Here is a 22309-nt window from a genome sequence, read left to right on the forward strand (position 1 = left end):
GCCCTGGTCTGGGCACACAGGCTCTTTATCTGGTTTAGAAAATCCCTATATAATGGCAATGCTTTTCTGCTGCTACAAAGGAAGGGAAAGCAATTTGTACCTGATTCCTTAGGGAGATTTTGGTGGCAGAGGTAAAATGGAGCCGGAGGCACATGGTGGGGACATGGTGGGATTGTGTTGCCAGTGTTGAGGGGAGCAGGTGAGAGTTCTGGGCAGCTGGAGGTGACTGTGCAGTCAAATGTATCAATGCTCAAGCTGTCTGTGAATAGTGGGATGGAGGGAGATTGTTGGTTTTGTTTTTTTTCCTTGTCTGTCAAAGTGAATCAAAGCTGCTTGACAGCAACAGCAATCAAACTGTTTTCCGTTCTTCCAGGAGGTAAAATAAGAAAACTGACTAGAAATGAGGCTCCCAGAATATCTCAGTAAGCATGAGATAAAAATCATTGTGAGCTCCTCTGCCTTCTTTGTCAGCCCTTGGCTCCCTCCCACCTTGCTGATGGCCATGTCCCTCACTGGCATATGGCTGGGCACGCCCAGGGGTGGGCTTGTGCCAAGTGACCCCAACTGAGGATTCTACTGTGAAACCTGAATGAGGAGACATCTGTTTATTGGCTTTTATGAGCTTTTTATTAATTAGTGCTTTTAGAAAGGAATTGGAGTGCCTTGCATGCTAAGTGCAAAGGTAGGAATGGGTTTTTTCTCCGAGTGACCCTGTTGGTATTCCTTGCTCTCTTGCATTTAGTCCTCCAGCCCAGCTCAGCCATGGTGAGGGGCACAGGGTGTTTGTCAGTGTGTAACTCTGTCCCCTCCCCAGGTGAAGCCATGGGGAAGAGCAGCGTGGTCCCTTTGCCCTACGAGAGGTTCCTGAAAGAGCCAGGCTCGCTGGCAGTGACTGGCTTGCCTGAGGGAATCAGCTTTAAGAAACCCCTGGAGTATGATGTGAAATCCCTGATGGCCATCCTAGAGCACAGCCACAGCATCCGCTTCAGGCTAAAAAGGTAATTTTAATTTTGGGGATCTCCAAGGGCAAGAGAGCAGCGAGCCCTTGGGATGGTGGCACAGGCAGGAGGGTCCCTCCCATGTCCCAGCTTCTCCTTGAGACCCACAGACCTGGGTCCAGCCGTGCCAAATCCAGCCTTGCACAGGGATTTTTTCCTGTTGGGGGGGCTTGAGTCCGTTTCAGGCTCATTTCTATAAAAAGTGTGTGTAAACATGCACATTAACTGCATCTTTTTATGTGTCTCTGCCAAAATTTCCACTGCGGTAAGCTAAGTGCTTTTCTGTCTCCAGAGGGATTTCCAGGGTAAATGCTGCAAGTGTCTTCCCAGGCTGAAATGGGTTTTTTAATGCCAGGCAAGGAGGGAAGTGGGGGACTGCAGCAGAGCAAACTCCCCCTTTTGGCCACATTTATGCAAGGGGTTCAGTAGTTTTAGGTGCATTTCCCCTGCATTTGCCTGGCTGGCAGCACCTCAGATCCATTCAGAAAAATGCTGAGCATGACCAAATACCTCCTCTAAAGGCTTGATGCTTCTGGAAAATCAGGCTGAGACAGCTAAAAGTAGGACACGCAGAATTTGTGCTGTCTGTGAGCTTGTGGCTCCCTGTCTCATGTGGAGCACATTGGTTTCTTCAGTCTGAAACTCATTTGCAGGCTGACTGAGCTCCCCCTTGAATGTACCATGGGTGCTGGGGGTTGCCATAGGCAATGGAGCCGAGTGATTGTGGTCGTTAAAGGTTTTGCTCCTTAAATGCACTGCATGGACCTGTGCAGCTTGGTCCTAGCTAAAATAAAAATGCTTTGAACTAACCAGCTTTGACTAACCAGCTCCACTTAAAGAAGACAAGAACCATTTAGGTGCCTGAAGATGCTCAGGAGTTTGATTGATGGATGTAACTTGTGAATCACAGAACTATAGAATGGTTTGGGTTGGAAGGGACCTTAAAGACCATCTCGTTCCAAGCCCCTGCTGTGGGCAGGGATGCCTTCCACAAGACCAGGCTGCTCCAAGCCCCATCCAGCCGGGCCTTGAACACTTCCAGGGATGGGGCAGCCCCAGCTTCCCTGGGCAACCTGTGCCAGGGCCTCACCACCCACACAGGGAAAAATTTCTTCCTAATATCCAATCCAAACTAACACTCTTTCTGTTTGACACCATTCCCCATTGTCCTGTAACTCCCTGCCTTTGTCAAAAGTCCCTTTCCAGCTCTCCAGTACCTTTGGGTAATGGAAGGCCAGAGTATGTTCTTCCCAGAGCCTTCTCTCCTCCAAACTGGACAATCTCAACTCCCTCAGCCTTTCCAAATAGGAGAGGTGCTCTAACCCTGTAATGTTCTTCATGGTGCTCCTCAACAAGAAGCCTGGCAGCTGGTGGTGCAGCATGTCCCACCCTCCCAGGCATGGCTCTTCTTCCCCAGCCACAACCTTGCTTGCTGCACCTTAGCGCTGCCATGGGCTCAAAGGAACCTGTTTTTCCCTCCTCTTCTCCCTTCCTTCCCCTCAGGCCAGCAGATGAGCCCAGCCGAGAGCCCAACCCCAACATCGAGTTAACTTGTTCCTCCCTCGCCTCCAAGGGCAGCCGAGACTCTGGTGCCAACGGCCCCGTGGCCAAACCCGCCTCGCAGGACGCCCCCTCCGCCATTGCTATCACCAACTTCCTCTACGGCGTCTCGCTGCCCGGCCCTGTCGCCATCGACCTCAAGCAGGAGGCGTCCTCGGGCCTGCCCGGGCCCACGGCGGCGGCGGGCGAGGCGCTGCTGGCCCGGCCGGCAGCAGAGCTGAAGGTGCCTTCCTCACAGGAGTACAGCGACTGCTGTGGTAATAGCCTGGAGTTTGCTCTCCCCTCAGGGCCTGCTGCGCTGCCCAGCCCGGGCCCTGCTAGGGGCAGGCCGGGGGTGTTGGTGTTCCTGGGGTGAAAACCAGCCTAGAGCTTGGCCTATGTGGGAGTGAGCAGAGCCCCTGCCATGCTGCGCTGCCCCAGGCCTTCCCTGGGTGCCTGCAAGTGTCAGGCACACCTCTGCTTTTGCCCCAAGTGTCAGGCACACCTCTGCTTTTGCCCCAAGTGGCAGGCACACCTCTGCTTTTGCCCCAAGTGGCAGGACACACCTCTGGTTTTGCCCCAAGTGGCAGGACACACCTCTGGTTTTGCCCCAAGTGGCAGGCACACCTCTGGTTTTGCCCCAAAATGACGGGCTGCAGCACCAGGCCAGAAAGGCAGCGAAGGCCAGAAAGGCATCCCCCCCAAAAGGGAGTGGGGATGGCAGAGGTTGGTCTGGCCAGCACCACAGCAGGTGTCACAGGCCAGAGTGCATGGAGGAGAGACAGAAGGGGTGGCAGGGGGCAGCACTCAGGGTCTTGTTGTGGTGTCTGGAGCATGGATCAGGCTCTCATGAGCCTTTTCTCCTTGTCTCAGGTGTCACAGGCCAGAGTGCATGGAGAAGAGACAGAAGGGGTGGCAGGGGGCAGCACTCAGGATGTTGTTGTGGTGTCTGGAGCATGGATCAGGCTCTCATCAGCCTTTTCTCCTTGTCTCCCCTCTTGTCCAGGACAGAAATCATCAGTCTCCGGAGGTCCCCTGATCCAGAATGTGCACTCATCCAAGCGCATCCTCTTCTCCATCGTCCATGACAAGACAGGTCTGTGTCCTGCTCTAGCACTAAGGCAGCCTTACTGAATTCAAGGTTTCCCCTCACCACATCTCTCCCCAGCAGTCTCCCAGCACTCTCCATGCTCTGCAGGGACCTGGCAGTGCTGGAGAGGATGCGTCTCATGTTGGAGCCAAGACCTTCATCTCTGCTCCAGTCCATTCCTGCCATTCCAAGATGCTGCTGGTGGTCCTTGAGCACTGCTGGCTGGCTGAAAATTCCCATCTCTGCTTCCTGCACAGGGACCAAAGGCATGGCTTTGGGAGAGGCTGCTTGCCCCAGCTGCAAACAGCACATACCTGCTGAAAACTTGGCATTATTTCCAAATTACTGAAATCCCAGTAGTCCCAGTGGGATTCTGCAGCAGTGCCTGGGGGTATCAGCAGTGGGGAAGAGATTGCCATTTTCCCACCTCCACTGCACCCAAGGGAAATGGAGCCTAAAAACCCATGCCTGCCTTAAAGTGGAGAAAAAAATATGGGTGGGAAGGTTGGGAAAGAGGAGAAGATGGAAAAGATCCACTTGAGAAAGGGCTGTACCTTTCAGGGGTTCATTCCAGGTGGACTTGGCTCTGTCCAAGAGGGTCTTTCATTCCAGGGCTGAGAAATTTTATGGGGTCATTTCTTAGGAATCTGATCTGCACATGCCAAGGAGAGTGCTTAGGTCAGGGTTGGAGAAACCCAGACCTTATCTGCCAGCCTGGCAAAATTCTCTCAGGAGCAGGGAAATAATTTTTAAAGTCTTGTTCCTGCTTCGCAGCACTTTGCAGGAGAAAAGTGCATCTGCTGTGTATGAACCATATGGAAGTTTCTTATTTCTTGTATTTTGTTTTGATAGATAAGTGGGACAGTTTTATAAAAGAAACTGAAGACATCAACACCCTTAGGGAGTGCGTGCAAATTCTTTTTAACAGCAGATATGGTGAGTAGGAGTTAATATCCCATTATGCATCTGCAGTGCTTGTGGATTGCATATCATTATATAGCAATCATTTTTGTTCCCTAACACAGCAGCAGAAGCCATATGCTAGAGCTCCCTGCTCTTCCTAACACATTTAGCTCAGCAGCTCCCAGTCTCCTGAAGGTTATGTCAATATTTCTGTTTGGAGCCCCACACCATAGCCAAGGAATTTATAACTGGGCTGTAAAACAGCCCTGTCAGGGAATATGGCATGCTGGATCATAGCACTTGGGCACCAGGAGTGGTGGCATGTGGCCCTTTTCCATACATGTGGCAAGTAAAAAGAAGGTGGTTGTTGTTGCAGCTGCTTTTTTCTCCATCTGCATGGCTTGCCTATGTTGTTGGTGCTCCCTTTGCCATGGGCAGTGCTTTTGGTGTAGCTCCTGGGCATTTGGGCAGGTGGATGCTTGGGAAATCACTTGGGGCTGGTGGGTACTTCAGCTGTGCCATCCCTGTCAGGCTGTGTAATTTGTGAGTTACTCATGGGCTGTAGATGTGTGCTGTGTCACCTGTGAGTTGTATATGGGCTTGAGAGAAGCTCTTTAACTTGGGATTTGTAGATGTGGTGCTGGAGTGTGTCCAAAAGGAACAGATCTTAGGAAGAGTCTGGAGCAGGAGGAGCTGAGGAAGCTGTGGGGGCTCAGCCTGGAGAAAAGGAGGCTCAAGGGGGATCTTCCCACTCCCTACAATTAGCTAAAGGAGGTTGTAGCCAGGTGGGACTCAGTTTCTTCTCCCAGGTGACAAGTGATAGAATTAGAGGAAATTGCTTCAGGCTGCTCCAGGGAAGGTTTAGATTGGACACTGGGGGAAATTTTTTTCACTGAAAGCATGGTCGTGCACTGGCACAGGCTGCCCAGAGTAGTGATGGAGTCACCATCCCTTGAAATGTTCAAAAAAGCATAAGGACCTGGCACTTGGGGACATGGTTTGGTGAACATGGTGCTGCTGGGTTAACAGCTGGGATCAATCTTAGAGGGTTTTTCCAACATTAACAATTTTATTATTCCACATGCTGTACAGCTTGTGAGTCATGGAGCTCACAAACCTGCTTAGGGGGGGGTCACAAGGAGTTTGGGAATGATATTTGGGCCAGCTCACTCCTGACTTGAGCATCACTGGGCATGTCTGGGAGTTTTGGAAGACACTTAGCTGTGTTTACTACTGCTTTCCTTTTTGTCCCATTTCTCATGGGAGAGCTGCTCCTGGGGCTCACTTTCTGGGACAAGCAGAGAAGAGGGCAGAAGGCATTTGCTCTGCTTGAGTTCAAGCCCTCACACCTTTGTTTTAGCATCTGTAAAAGACAAAGCACTTGTATAAATGAAAGCCATGTGTTCATCTTGCAGCTGAGGCCTTGGGGTTAGACCACATGGTCCCTGTGCCATACAGGAAGATTGCCTGTGACCCCGAGGCAGTGGAGATCATTGGCATCCCAGACAAAATCCCTTTCAAAAGACCTTGCACCTATGGGGTCCCCAAGCTCAAACGGATCCTGGAGGAGAGGCACAACATCCATTTTGTCATCAAAAGGTGGGTGGCAAGGACAGCAAAAGCAAGTGTATGGCTCAAGGGTGTCAGGGATTTGAGCTGTGCTCCCTCCATGCTCACAGGGTTTGTTTTGACACCAAAAACTCATTTCACCCTCTTTCATAAGACAGCTCTTTCTCTGCAAACCCTGGTTTTTGTCTCTCTCTCCCTTTCTGCAAGGATGTGGCAGAGCTGACTGTACCATGATGACCCCCAAGCTCTGCCACCCTATTTTTAAGTGATCATGGGCACCAAACTTTGCTGGTGCCACCCCAAACATTTGAAGGTGGTTACAGCACTTTGAGTGACATTTGGTGGATGGGAGCAATGCCCCTGGTTGGAAGGTGGAACATCCATATTCTCACAGGGATTCCCATCCACCTGGTTTTTCACTGATCACTTGTGCACATCCTCTGTATCTGGTGATGAGACTCTATCACCTAGAGGCCAGGCACTGTGTCCAGGTGTCTGTCTTTCCACTGGATAGGAGGAGTGGATGTATTCCTAGTTATCACTGTGCTGTGCAACCTCTCTTTGCTTCTGTCAGGAAAATCTGCTATAGAATACATTGATTTATCCAGTCCCTGCCTGTGCAGCACTTGTGTGGTTCCATTTCTAGAGGTGTGAAACGCAGAAAAATCCTGGACAAGGCTCCCAAGGGGGCTAAAATCACCAGCACTGATGGAATTTAGGCATCCTGGAAGGGATTAGCTTTCCTGATATCAGTTGGTAGAGGAGCCACTTTGTCCTGCTTTGTCCAGGCTGGATCAGGCTGTGGGATGTGGCTTGGACATAGTTTGCTCCTATGAGCAAAGTGGTGGGTAGCACCAAAATACAATATTGGGAGACATGGTCAATGGTCTGCATTGGAAATTGAAGATCCAGTAACAGCTACTTTGATCCCACTGTTTCTTTTTCTAAAACCAGCCTCATTTAATAAGTTAAATTAAGACAATGACTTATAAGCAGATTTAGAGGTGCTTTATTTAAAAAGTATATTCCATAAGGCTGCTTGGCTGCACAACAAGCTAGAAGGCCTTTTTTAGCTGAAAAATTCATTCAGTATTTTTAGAGAATGAAAAAAATTACTGGTTTGACTTGGTTTAATGCTATTCATTAATTAAACCTCCAACTCAGTCATTAGCAGCATCTATTTCTAATTCTTTTTTTTTTCCCTTCTCTCCTAGGATGTTTGACGAAAGAATTTTTACAGGTATGTTCTCCAAATCCTTTACTTTATTGCCCACAAAATTGAAAGGTTATCCAGAGAAGCAGAGTTGAAATAATGTCACTGTTAGCAGAGGTAATGCAGGACACATGCTGTTATGCTCAGTAAGGAGAAGCCTTGTCTGTGCCCTACTCCAGGACATGCTGAGATTGCCTTTGCCTGGTATCAGTGCAAGCTCTGTACTCCCCTTAAAAATTGAGTTTTGAAGGTTTGAGTGAGAATTCCTGGTGTGTGAGGCTGGGCTGGCTCCTGAATCAGGCTGAGCCACAGTAGAGGCAATATCTGTAATTTCAAGAGGAAGAAAATTACTGCTGTGTTCCTCACTGGTAAATTATTCTTTGACTTTCTTTGCTCTGTGTTTTAACTTCTGTTTTACTCTGAGCCGGAGAAGCCAGACAAATTCTTTACTGTGAGGGTGGCAAGGCCCTGGCACAGGTTTCCCAGAAAAGCTGCAGCTGCCCCATCCCTGGAAGTGTTCAAGGCCAGGTTGGACGGGGCTTGGAGCAGCCTGGAGTTGTGGAAGGTGTCCCTGCCCATGGCAGGGGGTGGAACAAGATGGTCTTTAAGGTCTCTTTTGAGCCAAACCAATCTGTGATTCCATGATAAATGGTTCTTGGCAGATACAAGGAGACAGGTACCCATGCTGTCAGACTCAACCCACTCTCCAGCAGTGCCCTCATACACACCTGGAATATGGCATCCAGATTTATCACACCTGGGTCCTGATTGCCTGGGCTTGGCTCACGAGTAAAGACATGTTTTGGGGTGGTGTTTTGTTTTTTTCCCCCTGAGCTGCCAACTGCACATGCTGGTAGCTCTCCACACACCTTCTTATCAGATATCTCTGCCAGCCAGGTTATCACTCTTTCCCCACAACAGCCCCAGCCCTAAGAGTGCTTCCTCAGCCTGGTGAGGTTGGGGTCACCCAAAACAGGCTGGAGCCACCAGCAGAACCTGGAGGGGGTCCCACCTACATGGGGGATTTCTTTGTCTAAAGCTGGTAATGGCTTTTTTTTTCCTCAAGAAAAGGATTTCTTTAAGCTCTACCCCATTCCCAAGGGATGGAGCACTGAGCTGTGTTTTGGGATGCTTGGATTTTCCTTGCATAATGCCTGCATAGTATCTGGGGGAGGCATCATGTACATCTGCACATCAGCTCCAGAACTGTGCCATGGGCCTGTGGATTACATGGTAGGCAGGTGCAAGTGGATATTTGGAGATGAGGAAGCAAACCCAGTAGAACTGAGGTGGGTGACAGGCCCCACTCTCCTGACAGTTCCCTGCAGGGCTACCAGAAGCAAAACCCATTAAACCTGGCTCTCTGTGGTTTGTGTCAGCACATCAGCTTGTGCAAAAAAACCCTCATCTGCTGAGTCAGGAGGTGCCATTTCTGCAAAGACATTATTTTCTGAGTGGAGCTGTATTTTAAGTTGCCATTTGTGAAGTATCCCAAAGCTTCCCCATAAAGTTTTGCTCACCCTTTAATTAAAATACCCACCACTGCTTGGAAACCTATTTTTGTTACTCCCCTGGGTAGCAGCTTCAGGCAGGCTGTGCTGGTGCAAGAACAAGATTTGGTTCATAGAAAGCACAAATTAAAAGGAGCCTTTTGGACTGTCAGTAGATAAATAGTGTTTTTAAGGTTCTGTGTTTCTGCTGATCCTATTGCCAGAGCCCTGCCCTTTCTCACAGGCTGGAACCAAAAGGAGAGTGGCATCAGATTCCCATAGATGGAATATATTTTAGAAGGATGAGGATATTGTAATGGTGCTTTGAGACCAGCAAAGGGCCTTTGACAACAGCTGTTTAACAAAACACCTTGTGGTTTCTGCAGCCTCACAATGTAGTCTCACTCCCTCCTTGCCCCAGCCCTCATTCTTCAGCTCTTTGCTCACTTCCCTGCCTGATTTTATTTCCTACTCTGCCTTCAGATTATTCTTTCCATCTCCAAGGTCATTAATGAGGCTTCATTTTAGCTCCTTTCAGGCTGCTGAGGAACAGGGAAGGGAGAGAGGAAGTTTTTTATGGTGGCAGGTTGCTTCTGTCCCTCTCTGTGTCACTGTGACAGAGGTTTCTCCTGCTGCTTGGTGGGCTTGGAGCTGTGAGACAGGGCTGCCTGTGTCTCTGCTCCTCTGTTTTGCCAAGCTGGCCTCCAGTGCAACACATCCCCTCCCTTGGGCCAGGGCTCTCCCCACTTTGGGGCTTTCTTCTAGAGCAGTAGGATATTTCTGGGTTTTCTGACCTCAGTCCCTACCTCGTGGAGCCCTTATCCTCTCAGCCAGCCCTTTCTGGAGGTGCTCTTTTCTGGCAGGGCTTCCCAGCACACACATTGTTATGGAGAGGTTTAAGCAAATGTCCTGCTAATATTTTAACATGTGAACCCAGTGGAATCACACCCTTGTCTTTGAAAGCAGGTGACACTTGAAAACCTGCTCCCCTACCCTGACCTCAGCTCTGGGACTAGGAGGGGAACAAGCTGCAACATTGGCACCTCCAGTTGCTAATCCTGGTTTTGCTTTTCTCCCAAAACCCACCACGCACACCTGGCCACAGGAAGCAAATTCACCAAAGATCCAACCAAGCTGGAGCCCTCCAGCCCTCCCCGGGAGATCTCCCCTGAGCCTCACCGTGGGGCCACGCTGGAACTGGGGGGCACCTCTCAGGCCAACAGCAGGTAAGTTGGACTCCTGTCCTATTCCCTGTAAAGTGACAACCCTCAGAGAGTTATTAATGTGCACAGCAGGTTACTGATGTGTTCATCAGCAATGTCCAGTAGGTGCAGGAGAGTGCCATGAGTGTGATTTAGTAAGCTGGAGCATCAGGGAGATGTTTTAAGTCCATAATGGGAAGGTGAGTGGCTAAACTGGTGCTGCTTTCCTACCTCCCTAAAATCCCACTGCAATGGGGTAGTCAGTTAGTCAGCACAGGAGGAGGCCAAGCAGCCCCATCTTTTTGCAAGCCAAAAATTTGGAATCATTATTTTTGAGCAAAACTGATTAAATGAGGGCCATGTTTGGGATTATCTGCTGGAACTGTCTCTGGTGTTAATGCATGACCTAAAGGATTTACCCTCAGCCCACACTGTAACAACATCCTGCTAATTAAGTGTTGCTTGTTTAGAAAGCTCACAAGGAGCCTAACATTTATTAAAGGTGGGGTTGTACAGTCCAGCAGGACAGGAGATGTTTTGTGAGAGTACCTCTTTCTGTTACAACTGTGCCATGAGCTAGACAGGTCCAAAACATGCTGGCAGCACCTGTGGAGCATATACCACATAGCATACAGCTTTCCAAGCCAGACTGGGAGATCCAGGAGGTGTTTGTCTCTTTATAGCCCAGTTTCCTTCATTCTTAATTCAGTGGGAGCAAGGTGTAGTTTAGCCTCTAAAATCACTTTAAGGAAGAGAGGGAGCAGTTTATAGCATTATGAACTGCTATAAGACAAGGAACCTTCTCCCAGCCTTGCTTCACACAAATGGAGTAAAGAATGCTCCTCAGCTTCTCTGGCACAAAACCTCACTGCCCAGCACTGACAGCTCCACCAGCTGGGCTTCAGACAGAGCTGTGTGGTTGCTGAGCTCTGCAGGTCAGCATGGGGAAATAAGGTAGCTTGTCCCATCCATGACGTCTCCTGGGTTCCTTTCCTTTCTTGGCTCTTTGATGACATGAACCTGTGACAGGTTGGAGTCTCTTCTGGTTCTCCCCAGTGCTGTTTCAGGTTTGCTTCCTTGGATGTGGCTGCTGCATGCCCCTAAAGCCTGTCTGGTTCAGCAGAACCTCAATGAGTGAGCCTGGCAATAAGAAATAACAAAACTGTGGAGGGCAGAGATCTCTTGAGCTGCCCAGTGTGCAGGGCTGGCATTTGTCTCCAGCTTTCTGGGTATCTTCAGCTTCAAAGGAGGGTTTGTGGGAGGTTGGTTTGATTTTCTTTCTGCAAATGAGGAACCTCTGTGCCTCAGTAGGAGTGTGTCCATAGGAATGGGCCCTCCAGGTCAGAGTTCTGCTCCAGGGAAAGTGCAGTGTCCAGTACTCCAGGAGAAGGGCCAGACACTGTGAGGTGTAATGCACTCCCCAGAGAAGCCCTCCCCCCAGATTTCCTTGGTGAAAGGTTTGCTTTGACCTGAAGTGGGAGAGTTTAAAACCCTTCCCAAGGCTCCCAGGTAGTATATATGCCTTCTAGACCAATGACCCCTTTTGCTTTTCCACATTTAGGAAGAAGATTTCAAGAGCACTCATGGCTTGTTTTGTGGTTTGTTCTGGTGATGCTTCTGAGTGGGTTTAGGCAAGTGAGAAGTGCTTTTGAATATCCCTCCTGAGCCAATAGGCACTGGCTCAGAAGGATTTTCCCTCCCCCTGAAGGACCAACATTGGGAAGGAGTGCTTTTTCCAGAGTGGTTCTTTAGGTCCCTTACTGCCAAAGAGCTGTGGTTGTCCTTGTTCAAGAGAGAGACAGGAAAGCACATGCATCCTGGGAATGCAAAATAATCTCATTTGGATGCAGAACAACTTGTGTAAACTCCTGAGCATGTGAAGTTAACTGTAGATGGGAATTTGGGATAGTGCCCAGTTTTCAGTGAAGAAAAGCTTTGAACAGAATAAATATTTACCAAATCAATTGATTTTTCCTTTCTCCCTAGTTTTTACCTCCATGAGTCACCACATTGTAGTAATACTTATGCACTGCTCTCTGTCACAAAGGGATGGAGCCAACCAACTTTTGGGCTGAAAAACAACTTCTGTTGTTTTCAGGAGCTCTCTGCTGCAGTTCCATCTCTGGGTGTCTAGAGGCAAGGCAAGGGTGCAGGACCAGAGTGGGTTTGAGAGCAAGGCTTATTTTCAGAGAAGCTCACAGACCTTGCAGCCATGGAGGCTCTGCCACTGCTGGGGCTGTGGGTGTGGTGGCCCTGGGGGCCCCTCTCTAGCTCCTGCAGCCCTCTGTGATGCCAGGCAGCATTTCTCCCTCCTGCCAGGGTCAGTTCACACACCACTGGGTTTTAGGCTCTCTCTTTTCTTACAACATGACCACCTTTCTTGTCTGCCTTTCCCTTTCAGGTCTGAGAAGTGTAATGTTTCTGAAGCCTGTGAACCAGGTGAGGAATAATTCATTTTCTCTTGCAAGACAGTGTTATGGGGGGCACTCTAGAGAAAGATGCCTCCAAAGTAACTTGAATGTTTAGTTGCCTAATTGCACCACAGTGCAGTTCTCCAAGGACTTTATCCCCATTTGATTGATGCAGAGAGGAGGGCTCTTACCCTCTGACCCTCCAGCTAGGGTCTAAAAATGCACAAATTAAAATAATGAGACTTAAGCATGTGCTTAAATGCAAAGCTAAGGGAAGTCTTCACTCTCTGAATTCCTTTAAAACCTACTAGTGAGAAGTCAGCAGTGTTGGTATCCTGAGCACCATGAATGAAAAGGAAGTGTTTTTCCACAGATTGAGGGGCTTGGACCCATTGAAACTCCACACCAAGCCATGCTGTTTTGCCTTTCCAAGCTGTAAGCTGGGACTCAGTGCCTTGGAGTCGATCTGTCCCTCCCAAAGTGAGGAAATTTATCTTGAGGGAAGAGGAACCTGAGCTGAGGACTGTGGGCAGCCTCTTCCTGGGACAGCCTGCTCCTGGGGCAGCTGGTCAGCACAGGCTTTCATCTGCTGGGGTTGAAACCACACTGAATTTCACCAGGGTTCAGCTGGTCTCATCTTGGTGTGATGCAGCTTCAGTCAGAATAGGAGCAAGTTCCAGGCATGAGTCTGAGAGCATTAAAACTGCTAGGAGCCACCCACTGGAGACAGCTCCTCTGGTGTCTCCACCAACGCCCATTGGTGGCCCAGTTCATTTTAAGTGAAGAAAGCCAGGAAATGAGCATTTCACAAGGCCCAGCTGCCAGTTTGTGGGCACCAACAGCTCCTCCAGCCAGACTGTTTGTAGAAGCCATGCCCACAGGTGTCCTTTTGGGTACCTGCATGCCATTTGGGCTTGATGCTGCTTGGCCACTTGACTGAAGCCTTGTTGATGTGGCAAGCTCAGCTGGTACTGAAGTGACAGCTGGCCACTGCCCTGGTGCTGCGTTGGGCAGATTGCTGGATCCTGTTGGTGGCTGCCTTCCTGTCAGAACCCAGGACATGGCTCTGGCTGTCCTGGAGAACTCAAGACCCTGGCAGGGGGCTCAGAGACCTTGGCATGGAGTCAAAAACACCTGTGCCTTTGATTTTAGCCCATGGAAACAATCACCAACTTAGTGTGAAAATTTACAAACTACAAGAGTTTGAATAGAATGATAGTGAATTTATCACCCTATGAAAATATAGAAGTTTGGGGATTTAGAATGGGGGTTCAAGGGGCAAGATGGAGGAATCTGGGCATGGCCTGTCCCTCTTCTCCTTCTTCTTCTTGGCCTCCATCTTCTGCTGTGATGGTGGCACTTGTGGATTGGTTTAGAGCAGAGACAGACTGTCTAACATAGGTGATAGGGATTGGGAAATTATTGTAATAACATACACGTAGTTTTTAGTATAAAAAGATAACACTGCCCTGAGGGTGTCAGTGTGCCTCAACCCGACCTGCCAGACAGACCTCAGTGGGTCAGAGAAAGAATGGAATAGATAAGAAAAAATAAACAACCTTGAGAACCAGAGCTGAGGAATCCTGTCTTCTTCTTTGGTCTTGGGGCTGGGAAAAAGAGATTTTCTGACACCTCGGGGTCATCTCTACAGCAGAGACCTCGTCACCTTCCCTTGCCTTTCCCCATAGGTACCTCAGGAGAGCTAGGTGGGATCAGGCAGATCAAAATCGAACCAGACGAGCTGAACATCATCCAGATCACCGTACCAGGTAGCTGCTGGGGTACCTCTGTGTGCAGTGCTGCTGCCCAGGCAGGGGTCATGTTTCAGCATCATGTTTCAGCATTTTGCTTCCAGAAGAGGCTTTTGCAGGGTATTTCCCTCACAGACCTGCAATGGTCTTCCTTAGCTGGCATAGGAACATATTGAGGTTTCCTGGGAGCATTGGAAGGTATTTTAGGGCTCTTTGTTGTTTTTCTCTCTCCTTCATTGCTTTCCTATCTTGCCTTTCCCCTGGAGAAAGCGAGCCTGGTTTGCTGCTTTGCTTCATGTGGAGGATCCCAGGTATTGAGTACAGGATGCTTTTGAAGAGGTCCTTTATTTAGAAAACCAGCCTGGTTTTGAAGAGTTCATAAAAACTAATAGTAGGCAGGTCTAATAGGTCTAATAGTAGGCAGGTTTAATATTCAGCACATGCTAAAAATGTGTTGGAATTGTTGACACTGATGGGGGAAATTCCCCACATTTCTGCCCAGAGAGGTCAGTGGCAATGGGTTGTGATGGAGATGACATGCTTAAGGGGCAGCAGGGAGAGTCAGTTTTCCACTTACCTGTCCTGGACAGTGCAGTAAATGGAAGGATGATCCTCAGGGTTTAATGAATGGATTGTTAGCAGTTTGCATTTTCAGTGTGCTTTACAACCATTAATTAATAAACTCCACAGAATGAGGGCAGCAACAGAACTCTAACACGCCTGAGGGTGAGTGATTCTGGGGACAGCAGTGACACCAGGCCCCACCACACCAGTGCAATCTCTGTTGCACCCAAATTGTAGCAGTCCCCTTAGTGAGGTGATAGTTGAGGAGTCACTCCAGGATTGGTGTAGAATAGACTTAATTATGGTTACTAGAGGGAAAGGAGAAGGAGCAAGGTATAGTGGTAGATCAAACATTTTCTTTTTCAACTTGGCAGCTAATGGAAGAGAAGAAAGTTGATACGTGGTAAGCTGGAGGTCCATGGGAGGAGTGGGAAGAATTACCACTTGTCCAGTGCCAGGGAGATCATACCTCAAGTCCAGAGTCCACCTTTTCTTGCCTTATTTGAAGATCGAGTTGAATCAGAGGGAATACAGCTGAAGGCAAGGAGGAGGAGTAATAGAAAAGAGGTGCTCACCTACAGGGAGAAATTGGTGAAATTGGGATTATTTATTCTGTGAGGTCAGAAGCAACCTGATTGAAGTATATAAACTAGTTGAAACTTCATTTAAAGCTGAATTTGGGTGGGTCTTTGAGGATATTGGACAGCCTAGCACTTGGGGAGACAAGTTTAATGTAAGGAAAACCAAAAGAGGGTTGATTTTGTTGAGAAAGACAGCATTAGTGGAACCCTTTCCTACCCCATGTAGTAGCTAAATCAAGCAGCATCAGCTTTTTAAGTCAAAATTGAGTGTCTAGATGGAATTAAGCCATTTATTAAGTAAATAATTTGAACCAGTTTTGCTCTTCACCTTCTGTGGAGGTTAGGAAGAGATTTTTGCTTCTTTCCCTCAGACCAAGAGGTCAGGTCTGTGTCAGGGGTGAGCTCTGGGTGGTTCTGGGAGGAAGAAGGTAGATGCATCCCCAGAGCATCTTCTGGTAATATGTGGGACTCCTGGGAGTGGGGGGCCCTTTGCTCAGTCCCTGCTGATGGCTGGGACCCTCTGAAGGCTGTTTTGGGGACAGTGTCTCACTGGTGTCAGAACAAAAGGTGCCCTGGGTTTTTGTCTGCAGACCGATCCCCTGCCTCAGTGGAAATGCATGACCCAGTGCCCACGCATGTGGCCTCTGAGGAATCAAGATACATCCTGGAAACAGGAGCAGGTACCAAAGTGAAGCATCTGGGAGACTGCAGGGTAGGAGGGGTGTTCATGCAAGTGTCAGAAATGAGTAAACACCATTCATGATCCAAAAAGGTGGAGTTTGAGACCCAGTTCTAGAGTCCTGGCCTCAGTGAGGCCAGCTGGGAGCTCTGACAGACTAACTGGTGGGTTTTCTGCATAAACTGGTGGGTTTCCTGGCACTGCTGCTCCTTCCCATCCCCTCTTCAGCTCCAGCATGCTGCAAACCCAAGCCCCTTTGCCCAGTGCACCCCTGGAATTCACCTGGGGGATGTATGCTGGCCCTGTGGCTGCCCTTGCTCCTGCTGGGTCTCTCCTCTCCCAGGGAGCCCATGCCAAAGGGTGGGCAGCCCTCCTGTATGGGATCACTGGGTTTATCCTGCCAATGCAGCTCTTGGCATGCTGGTACCAGCCCAGCCTCTGCTGGGACACTTGCTCAGAGCTTTAGTGAGGGGAGGGAGCAGTTGAGTGGCTGCAGGGCGCCTGGAGGGCTCCTGCTCATGTCTTGTCTGGTTTTGCTGCTGCTGACCCTCTTCTTCCTTGGCAGAGACAGAGAAGGGCTCCAGTGAGGAGTCTCGACACGAAGAAAAGCAGATGGAGGGATCAGGTGAGTGTTTGGTGAACTCTGAGCATCATTGCAAGTTTTTAGAAGGATGGATGCACACAGATGAATTTTAGGTTGGGTTTTGTGAGCTTCCTATGTTAAAGCCTTTAGCTCTTTAGTTTAGCTTTTAGCCTTTAGCCTCCAAAACCTCTGCCACAGAAGGGCACCATTGTGTTCACAAGAGGGCTCTGTCCTCTCCTCTTGTTCTTCAATTTCCTTTTCCTTTTTTTTTTTTTTTTTTTGGCTCCTGACTGCTAGCATGGCTCTGTAGCAGGTGCATCCTTGCCCTTCCTTGTTAGGAGATCAGTTTGAAGGCTGCTGTCAGAGGACTAGCACTGAATTGAGGGCATAGAGAGTGAATGGCTGTCTCTGGCAGAGGTCAGGCAGGGGCTGCTCACCTGCACAGTGCTTGCCCTGGAAGCAGCTGGTTGCTCAGAGTATTTCTCTGTACTGTTGTTTGTTTTTTGGTTTTTTTGCAGATGGTATAGGGGACATTTTAAGTCATTTGAGGAAACAAGTTGAAATTTTGTTCAACTCACGATACGGTAAGATGGTCATTAACACATGTTCATCATGCCAGCTGCTGGCTTTGTCACCAGCCATTTCCAAACCAGCAGCTGAGTGAAGGTGCAATCTGATTTGTTCATCTGCTGTCTGCTGGGCTCACAAATGCCTTTGAAACCTCCTTCAGCCTTGTTATTGCAGTTCTTCCCCTTGATTACCTTAAAGTTGTTTCACTGGCTGCAGCCCAGGAATTGCTGCCTTCATCCTGCAGAGGAAAGGTCCAAAGTGGTTACCCCATCACTTGTTTGAAGTCTCAGAGAGTGTTTTCCACCCACAATGATCATTGCATGGCTTAGGAAAGCTGGTGGCACCTTGCTGATGGGGGCTGGCACTCAGCATGCTCTGCTCACCTCTGCTTAGAGAGGTTATTTGAGAAGAAATGCAAGAGAGGTCACACATGCATTTTTGAGAGCTGGCTCACAGTTTTTGCCACTTTTAGGACCAGGAGATGTGGCTCTGCCTGACAATCCTCAAAAGCCAGGGGCACAGCTGAGCAGGTAGAGCTCATTGTGAGCAGGGAAAGGAGATGAGGCAGGATCTCTCAGGCAGGGCTGGGCACTGGGGATGCAGCTGGAACAGCCATTGGAGCCATGGCTCCCAGTGCTCCCCATGTTACTACAGCAACAGGCTGGGAGTCATCATCCCCACTGATGAGGTGGGGTTTTAACCTTGTCATGGTTTGACACTGGCCAAACACCAGTACCCACAAAAGTTGCTTGATTACTTTTTTCTGTTACAGTTGGGCAGAGGAAAGGGGAAAAAAATTAACAAAGGGGTCATGAGTTGAGATGAGGACTGGGAGAAAACACTCTAAAGGCAAAACAGGTTCAAATGTAAAGGTATAAAGTAAATTTATTATTAACAGAGTCAGAGGAGGATAATGAAGTAACACAAGCCTTTAGAACATCTTTTTTGCCCCCCAGCCCCTCCCTCCTTCCCACCAACAGTGCGGGGAGACAGGGCATGGGGGTCTTGGTCAGTTTGTCATTCGAGATCTTTTTCTGTTCACTCAGGGAAAGGAGTCTTTTATCTGCTATGCTGTGGGGTCCCTCCCACGGGCAAACAGTCTTCCCAAAGCTGCTGTGGCATGGGTCACTCATCCACAGGGTGCAGTCTTTTAAGGCTAGGCTGTTCTAGCTTGGAAGCAAGGGCCCTCTCTCTATTTGGGTTTGCCATTGGATCACAGCTTTCTTGGCATCCACCCATTCCAGCACTTTTCTCATGGGCTGAGTGGATCTCTGCATCCCCCATAGACTTCATGTCTTAGAGGGGTTCAGATTGTTTTACCACAGCCCTCACCACAGCTTGCAGAGGAGCCTCAGCTCTGATGCTTGGAGCACCTCCTCCCCATTTCCTTTCCCCTGCCCTTGCTGCTGCCATGTTGTTTTCCCTCACATGTCCTCACGTCCTCCTTTTCTTTGACAAGAAGAAAAACTGCTGCTTGTAGGTACTATTGCCTGCAAGTTCCACTAATTCAAAGACTGCTGCAAGATCCCACAGTGCCACGAAGTTTATTTTGTCCCAGTTCCACAGTGGGGAGTGGCCCACCACGTTTTCACTGTCAGCCACGTGTCCCTGCTGCCATGGCGCGGGCAGTGCCCGCCTCAGCGCTGGCACTAACGCCTCTCTTCATGCAGGGCACTGGGGAGGCAAAGCTGCCACTGCTGCCCCTGCCCTTCTCACCTGTGGCATGGCTGCCAGGCAGGCATGGCTCACCACAGGCCTCTCCAAGGTGGCAGCAGCCACAGCAGCCACGGTGCCTCCCCACCCCTGGGGAAACCTGCACATGCGCTGTTTTGAATTTCTTCTTAAATGTCATCACAGAGGCATTTCCAACCTCTCTAATTGTCCCCACAGCACGTCCATCTTCAGAGCCATCTGAGATTGGCTCTGTCAGATATGTTGGAAGCTTCTAGCAGCTTCTCAAAGAAGCCGCTTCTGTGGCCTTCCCCTGCTATCAAAAACCAGGCTGTGCCAAATCAATACCTGTTTTTTAATCTATCCAAATTCCAAATAGCACTACTTGGCATTGGCTGTTTGGTTGCTTTTGGTAGTATTTGGCAGAGCAAGGGGACTCCTCACCATGCTGGGCTGCACATGCTGATGGGCCACCCCCAGGCACATTCCCTGTCTCCTCCCTTAGCAGAGGGTTTTCCATGGGGGTCTGGATGTGGGGTTCCATTGCGTTGTGGAGAGATGCTTGCAGCCTTTATAGGAAAGCAGGCTGTGATAATGAAGCAGATGCAAAAGCCAGCTCCAGGTGGCTGCATGGCTCTGTCCCTCATCACATGTCTGCAAGTGTCAGGCACATCCCCACGAGGCACAGAGTGACCACAAACTCCCCAAAAACCTCTTGAATCCCTCCAGCAGCATACCATGCTGCTGTTACTTACACCTGACATGGAGGTCCAGCAAACTAATGAGATTGGGTCCCCATGCAGCGAAAGCCATAGGAATATCAGAGCCAGTCAAAGTCCCCTACTCCAAGTTCCTGATGTACCCTGAGGACCTGTTTGTTGTGGGCTTGCCAGAAGGCATCCTGCTGCGCCGCCCCAACTGCTTCGGGATTGCAAAGCTGAAGAAGATCCTGCAAGCGAGCAACAACATCCAGTTTGTCATTAAAAGGTAAGAAAGGTGGGCTAGCTGTGCCTTGGGGAGGATGTTTGTTCTCAGAGCTCCTGCTGCTGTGCAGTGTCCTGGGGAGCACCCATGACTTGGTCACCTTAAATAAATTTGCTTGATTAGAAGCAGACAAGGGTTGTTGCCTTGGTGGAGCCATCTGTGGGAGGCAGCAATGGTGTTGTCATCTGTCCCTTCATGTCTTTTGGGATTTTAACCTGCTTTTGCAAAGGTTTGGCCACCTCAGCAAGGATGGGTGAAGAGGACTTTTAACTTCAGGGTGCCCTGATGTGGAGCAAGGACACGTGCTGGGAGCCCTGGAAGGTTTTCCTACAGAAAGTGGTTCCAGCTGAGGTCCAGATGTGCATATGTGCATATGGGATGCTGCAGACATGAGGAAAGATGCCAACCCTGTGCTGGGGAGCCATAAGAACTGTGGGAGAGCTGTGAAAAGCCACAACCAATGTAATGCAAGAGCATTGTCCTGATAGACGGAACAGATCCAGCAGAGACAGATTTTAAGATGTCTTGGGTATTTTGGGGGCAGTTTGTCACCCAAATACTGGCACAACCAATACTGGAGGTGACTGAAACAGAAAATAAATATTGGGAGCATGGAGATTTTGTGGTGTCAGAACAGCAGCTCTCAGGTCAGCCCAATCACATTTTGGGGTTTCCTCATGTCATGATCTCAGATCCATTCCTTTGTGACACAGCTTCAGTGTCCCTTGTTAACAAGACCTACTATCACCTCACTATGCAGCTTTAGCATTAGGTACCCAAATGGCAATTTTTGGGGTCAGTTTTATGTTCAAAGAAGCACAGCTTCTCCCATCCCTAAGAAATGTTCAGGGCCATATCCACTAAAAGTCTAGCTGCTGACTTAAGCTGCTCAGTCATCACCTTCTTAATCTCATCCCAAGGAGTGACACATCAGCTCATTAAAGAGCCTGTCAGCATGAAAACTCTGTCCAGAGTTCTCCTTCTGGGTTGCAGGAGCTTCTAAATAGCATTAGCCAGACAGAGTGAATGGTTTGGGGCTGTAGGAGTGGTATCCTGAAGATGCTGGAGCAGCAGTTTGTCCCTGGCAGGGAGGTCACTCACATGCCCTCTGCTTCTCCCTGTTTTCCAGACCGGAGCTGCTGGCGGAGGGCGTAAAGGAGTCGGTGTCAGACAGCCCAGCAGCCAAAGGTAGGCTGAAAGACACCCAGCAGCTGGGCTGTTAAGGTCTAGGTAGGAGAGGAGTGAGAGTGGTTTCCTACAGCCTTCCCTCCCCACCTTGTTTTTTGGCTGGAAACCCCCTCCCATGCATCCCCCTTGGCAGCGCTGTGATTCCTAATTCCTCTTGTGTCCCCTGTCTCAGCCGCCGACGAGAGGGACTCGAGCGAGGCACTGCTGGAGGACGCTGTGAAGAGACAGGGCTTCCAAGGTGTGGGGCTGGAGACACGTGGGGGCTGAGGCACAGCCCCTGGCCTGCTCTGGGGGCTGCATGGGACAGACGTGGGGAGGGAGTGCTGCAGGTGTTGGGGCTCAGGGGGTTGGCAGAGGAGCAAGACGAGGCTGGGAAGGAGGAGAGAAGGAGGTGGGATAAGAGGATGGAAAACACAGGCAGCTAGAAGACAAGATGAACAGCCAGGACAGGCAGTCCCACAGGTCTAAGGAGAGGTTTGAAGTGCTCTGCATCATGCCCTAATTAACCAGCTTGGCTTATCTCCCAGTCTGACCTTGTGAGATGCATAATTAAGTTTCCAAGCCTAGGGGTTTGCCTTTTCTGGGGCTTTTTCCACCTTTGTGATGTTTGTATAAATGCCACTGGAGTTTAGCTGGCAGTAGCATGGTGGCTCCCTTGGGGGACAGAGTGGTGGGGAGACACCTGTGGGCTGGACAGGCAAGTGCTACCCTGCTCAGGCATCTCTTCTTGGGCCCTGGGGGCCCGTGAGGGTTTGCACAAGGATGGAGAGCTTTTTCAAAGCCTTTGGTTTCTCTGAGAGGCTTTGGAGTGTGTTATATTTTAATGCCAGTAATTATCACAACTGAATCTTCGATTTCACGTGGCTTTTATTCTTAGCAAACAGGCGAGGGAAAAATAACCCAACATATTTCTGTTTAGATTATTTTTAAGGACTTTGAATGACCCACTCCACAGATTAGCTAATTGCAAGATAAGGGCTTTCCTATAATTAGAAAATGGCATTACTTAAAAGTCATAGAGTGCCTTTTAATATACCAGAAGAAATCTATAATTGTTTCTTTATTTTACAGAAAATTATGATGCCAGGCTTTCCAGAATAGACATTGCTAATACGCTGCGGGAACAAGTCCAGGACCTGTTCAATAAGAAATATGGTGAGAAACCAGGCTTGTTTTATTCCCCCCCTTACTCCCTCCTAATTTTTTGCTTTTTGTCTCTCCTCTGTGCTCCTGATTCCTCCTTGCCAGGTACTTTCTCTCATCTCCCCCTTGACCTGCTGGTACTTAAGAGGGCCAGGAGGGAATGGCAGGTCTGGGATTTGG

At 49.3% G+C, this 22309-nt stretch overlaps 1 protein-coding gene across 9 annotated transcripts in view; it reads left to right on the plus strand.

Moving 5' to 3' along the window:
• The window catches only part of GTF2IRD1 (GTF2I repeat domain containing 1), a 69670-nt gene that overhangs the window by 29210 nt on the left and 18151 nt on the right, over positions 1-22309 (plus strand). For 6 of the 9 annotated variants that reach the window (XM_018919292.3, XM_018919291.3, XM_018919288.3 and 3 more), the window contains exons 5-20: positions 815-998; positions 2502-2815; positions 3544-3633; positions 4480-4563; positions 5946-6129; positions 7314-7339; positions 9908-10028; positions 12406-12443; positions 14104-14184; positions 15902-15991; positions 16556-16615; positions 17092-17157; positions 19618-19801; positions 20928-20986; positions 21159-21224; positions 22058-22141. In XM_018919292.3, the coding sequence (XP_018774837.1) occupies positions 815-998; positions 2502-2815; positions 3544-3633; positions 4480-4563; positions 5946-6129; positions 7314-7339; positions 9908-10028; positions 12406-12443; positions 14104-14184; positions 15902-15991; positions 16556-16615; positions 17092-17157; positions 19618-19801; positions 20928-20986; positions 21159-21224; positions 22058-22141 (1731 nt within the window). The remainder of the gene's footprint in view (positions 1-814; positions 999-2501; positions 2816-3543; positions 3634-4479; positions 4564-5945; positions 6130-7313; positions 7340-9907; positions 10029-12405; positions 12444-14103; positions 14185-15901; positions 15992-16555; positions 16616-17091; positions 17158-19617; positions 19802-20927; positions 20987-21158; positions 21225-22057; positions 22142-22309) is intronic. The other 3 variants (XM_050981832.1, XM_018919287.3, XM_018919289.3) reach the window with 3 other exon arrangements.

This window comes from Serinus canaria, chromosome 19 (genome assembly GCF_022539315.1).
Source record: "Serinus canaria isolate serCan28SL12 chromosome 19, serCan2020, whole genome shotgun sequence".
Classification (NCBI taxonomy): Eukaryota; Metazoa; Chordata; class Aves; order Passeriformes; family Fringillidae; genus Serinus; species Serinus canaria.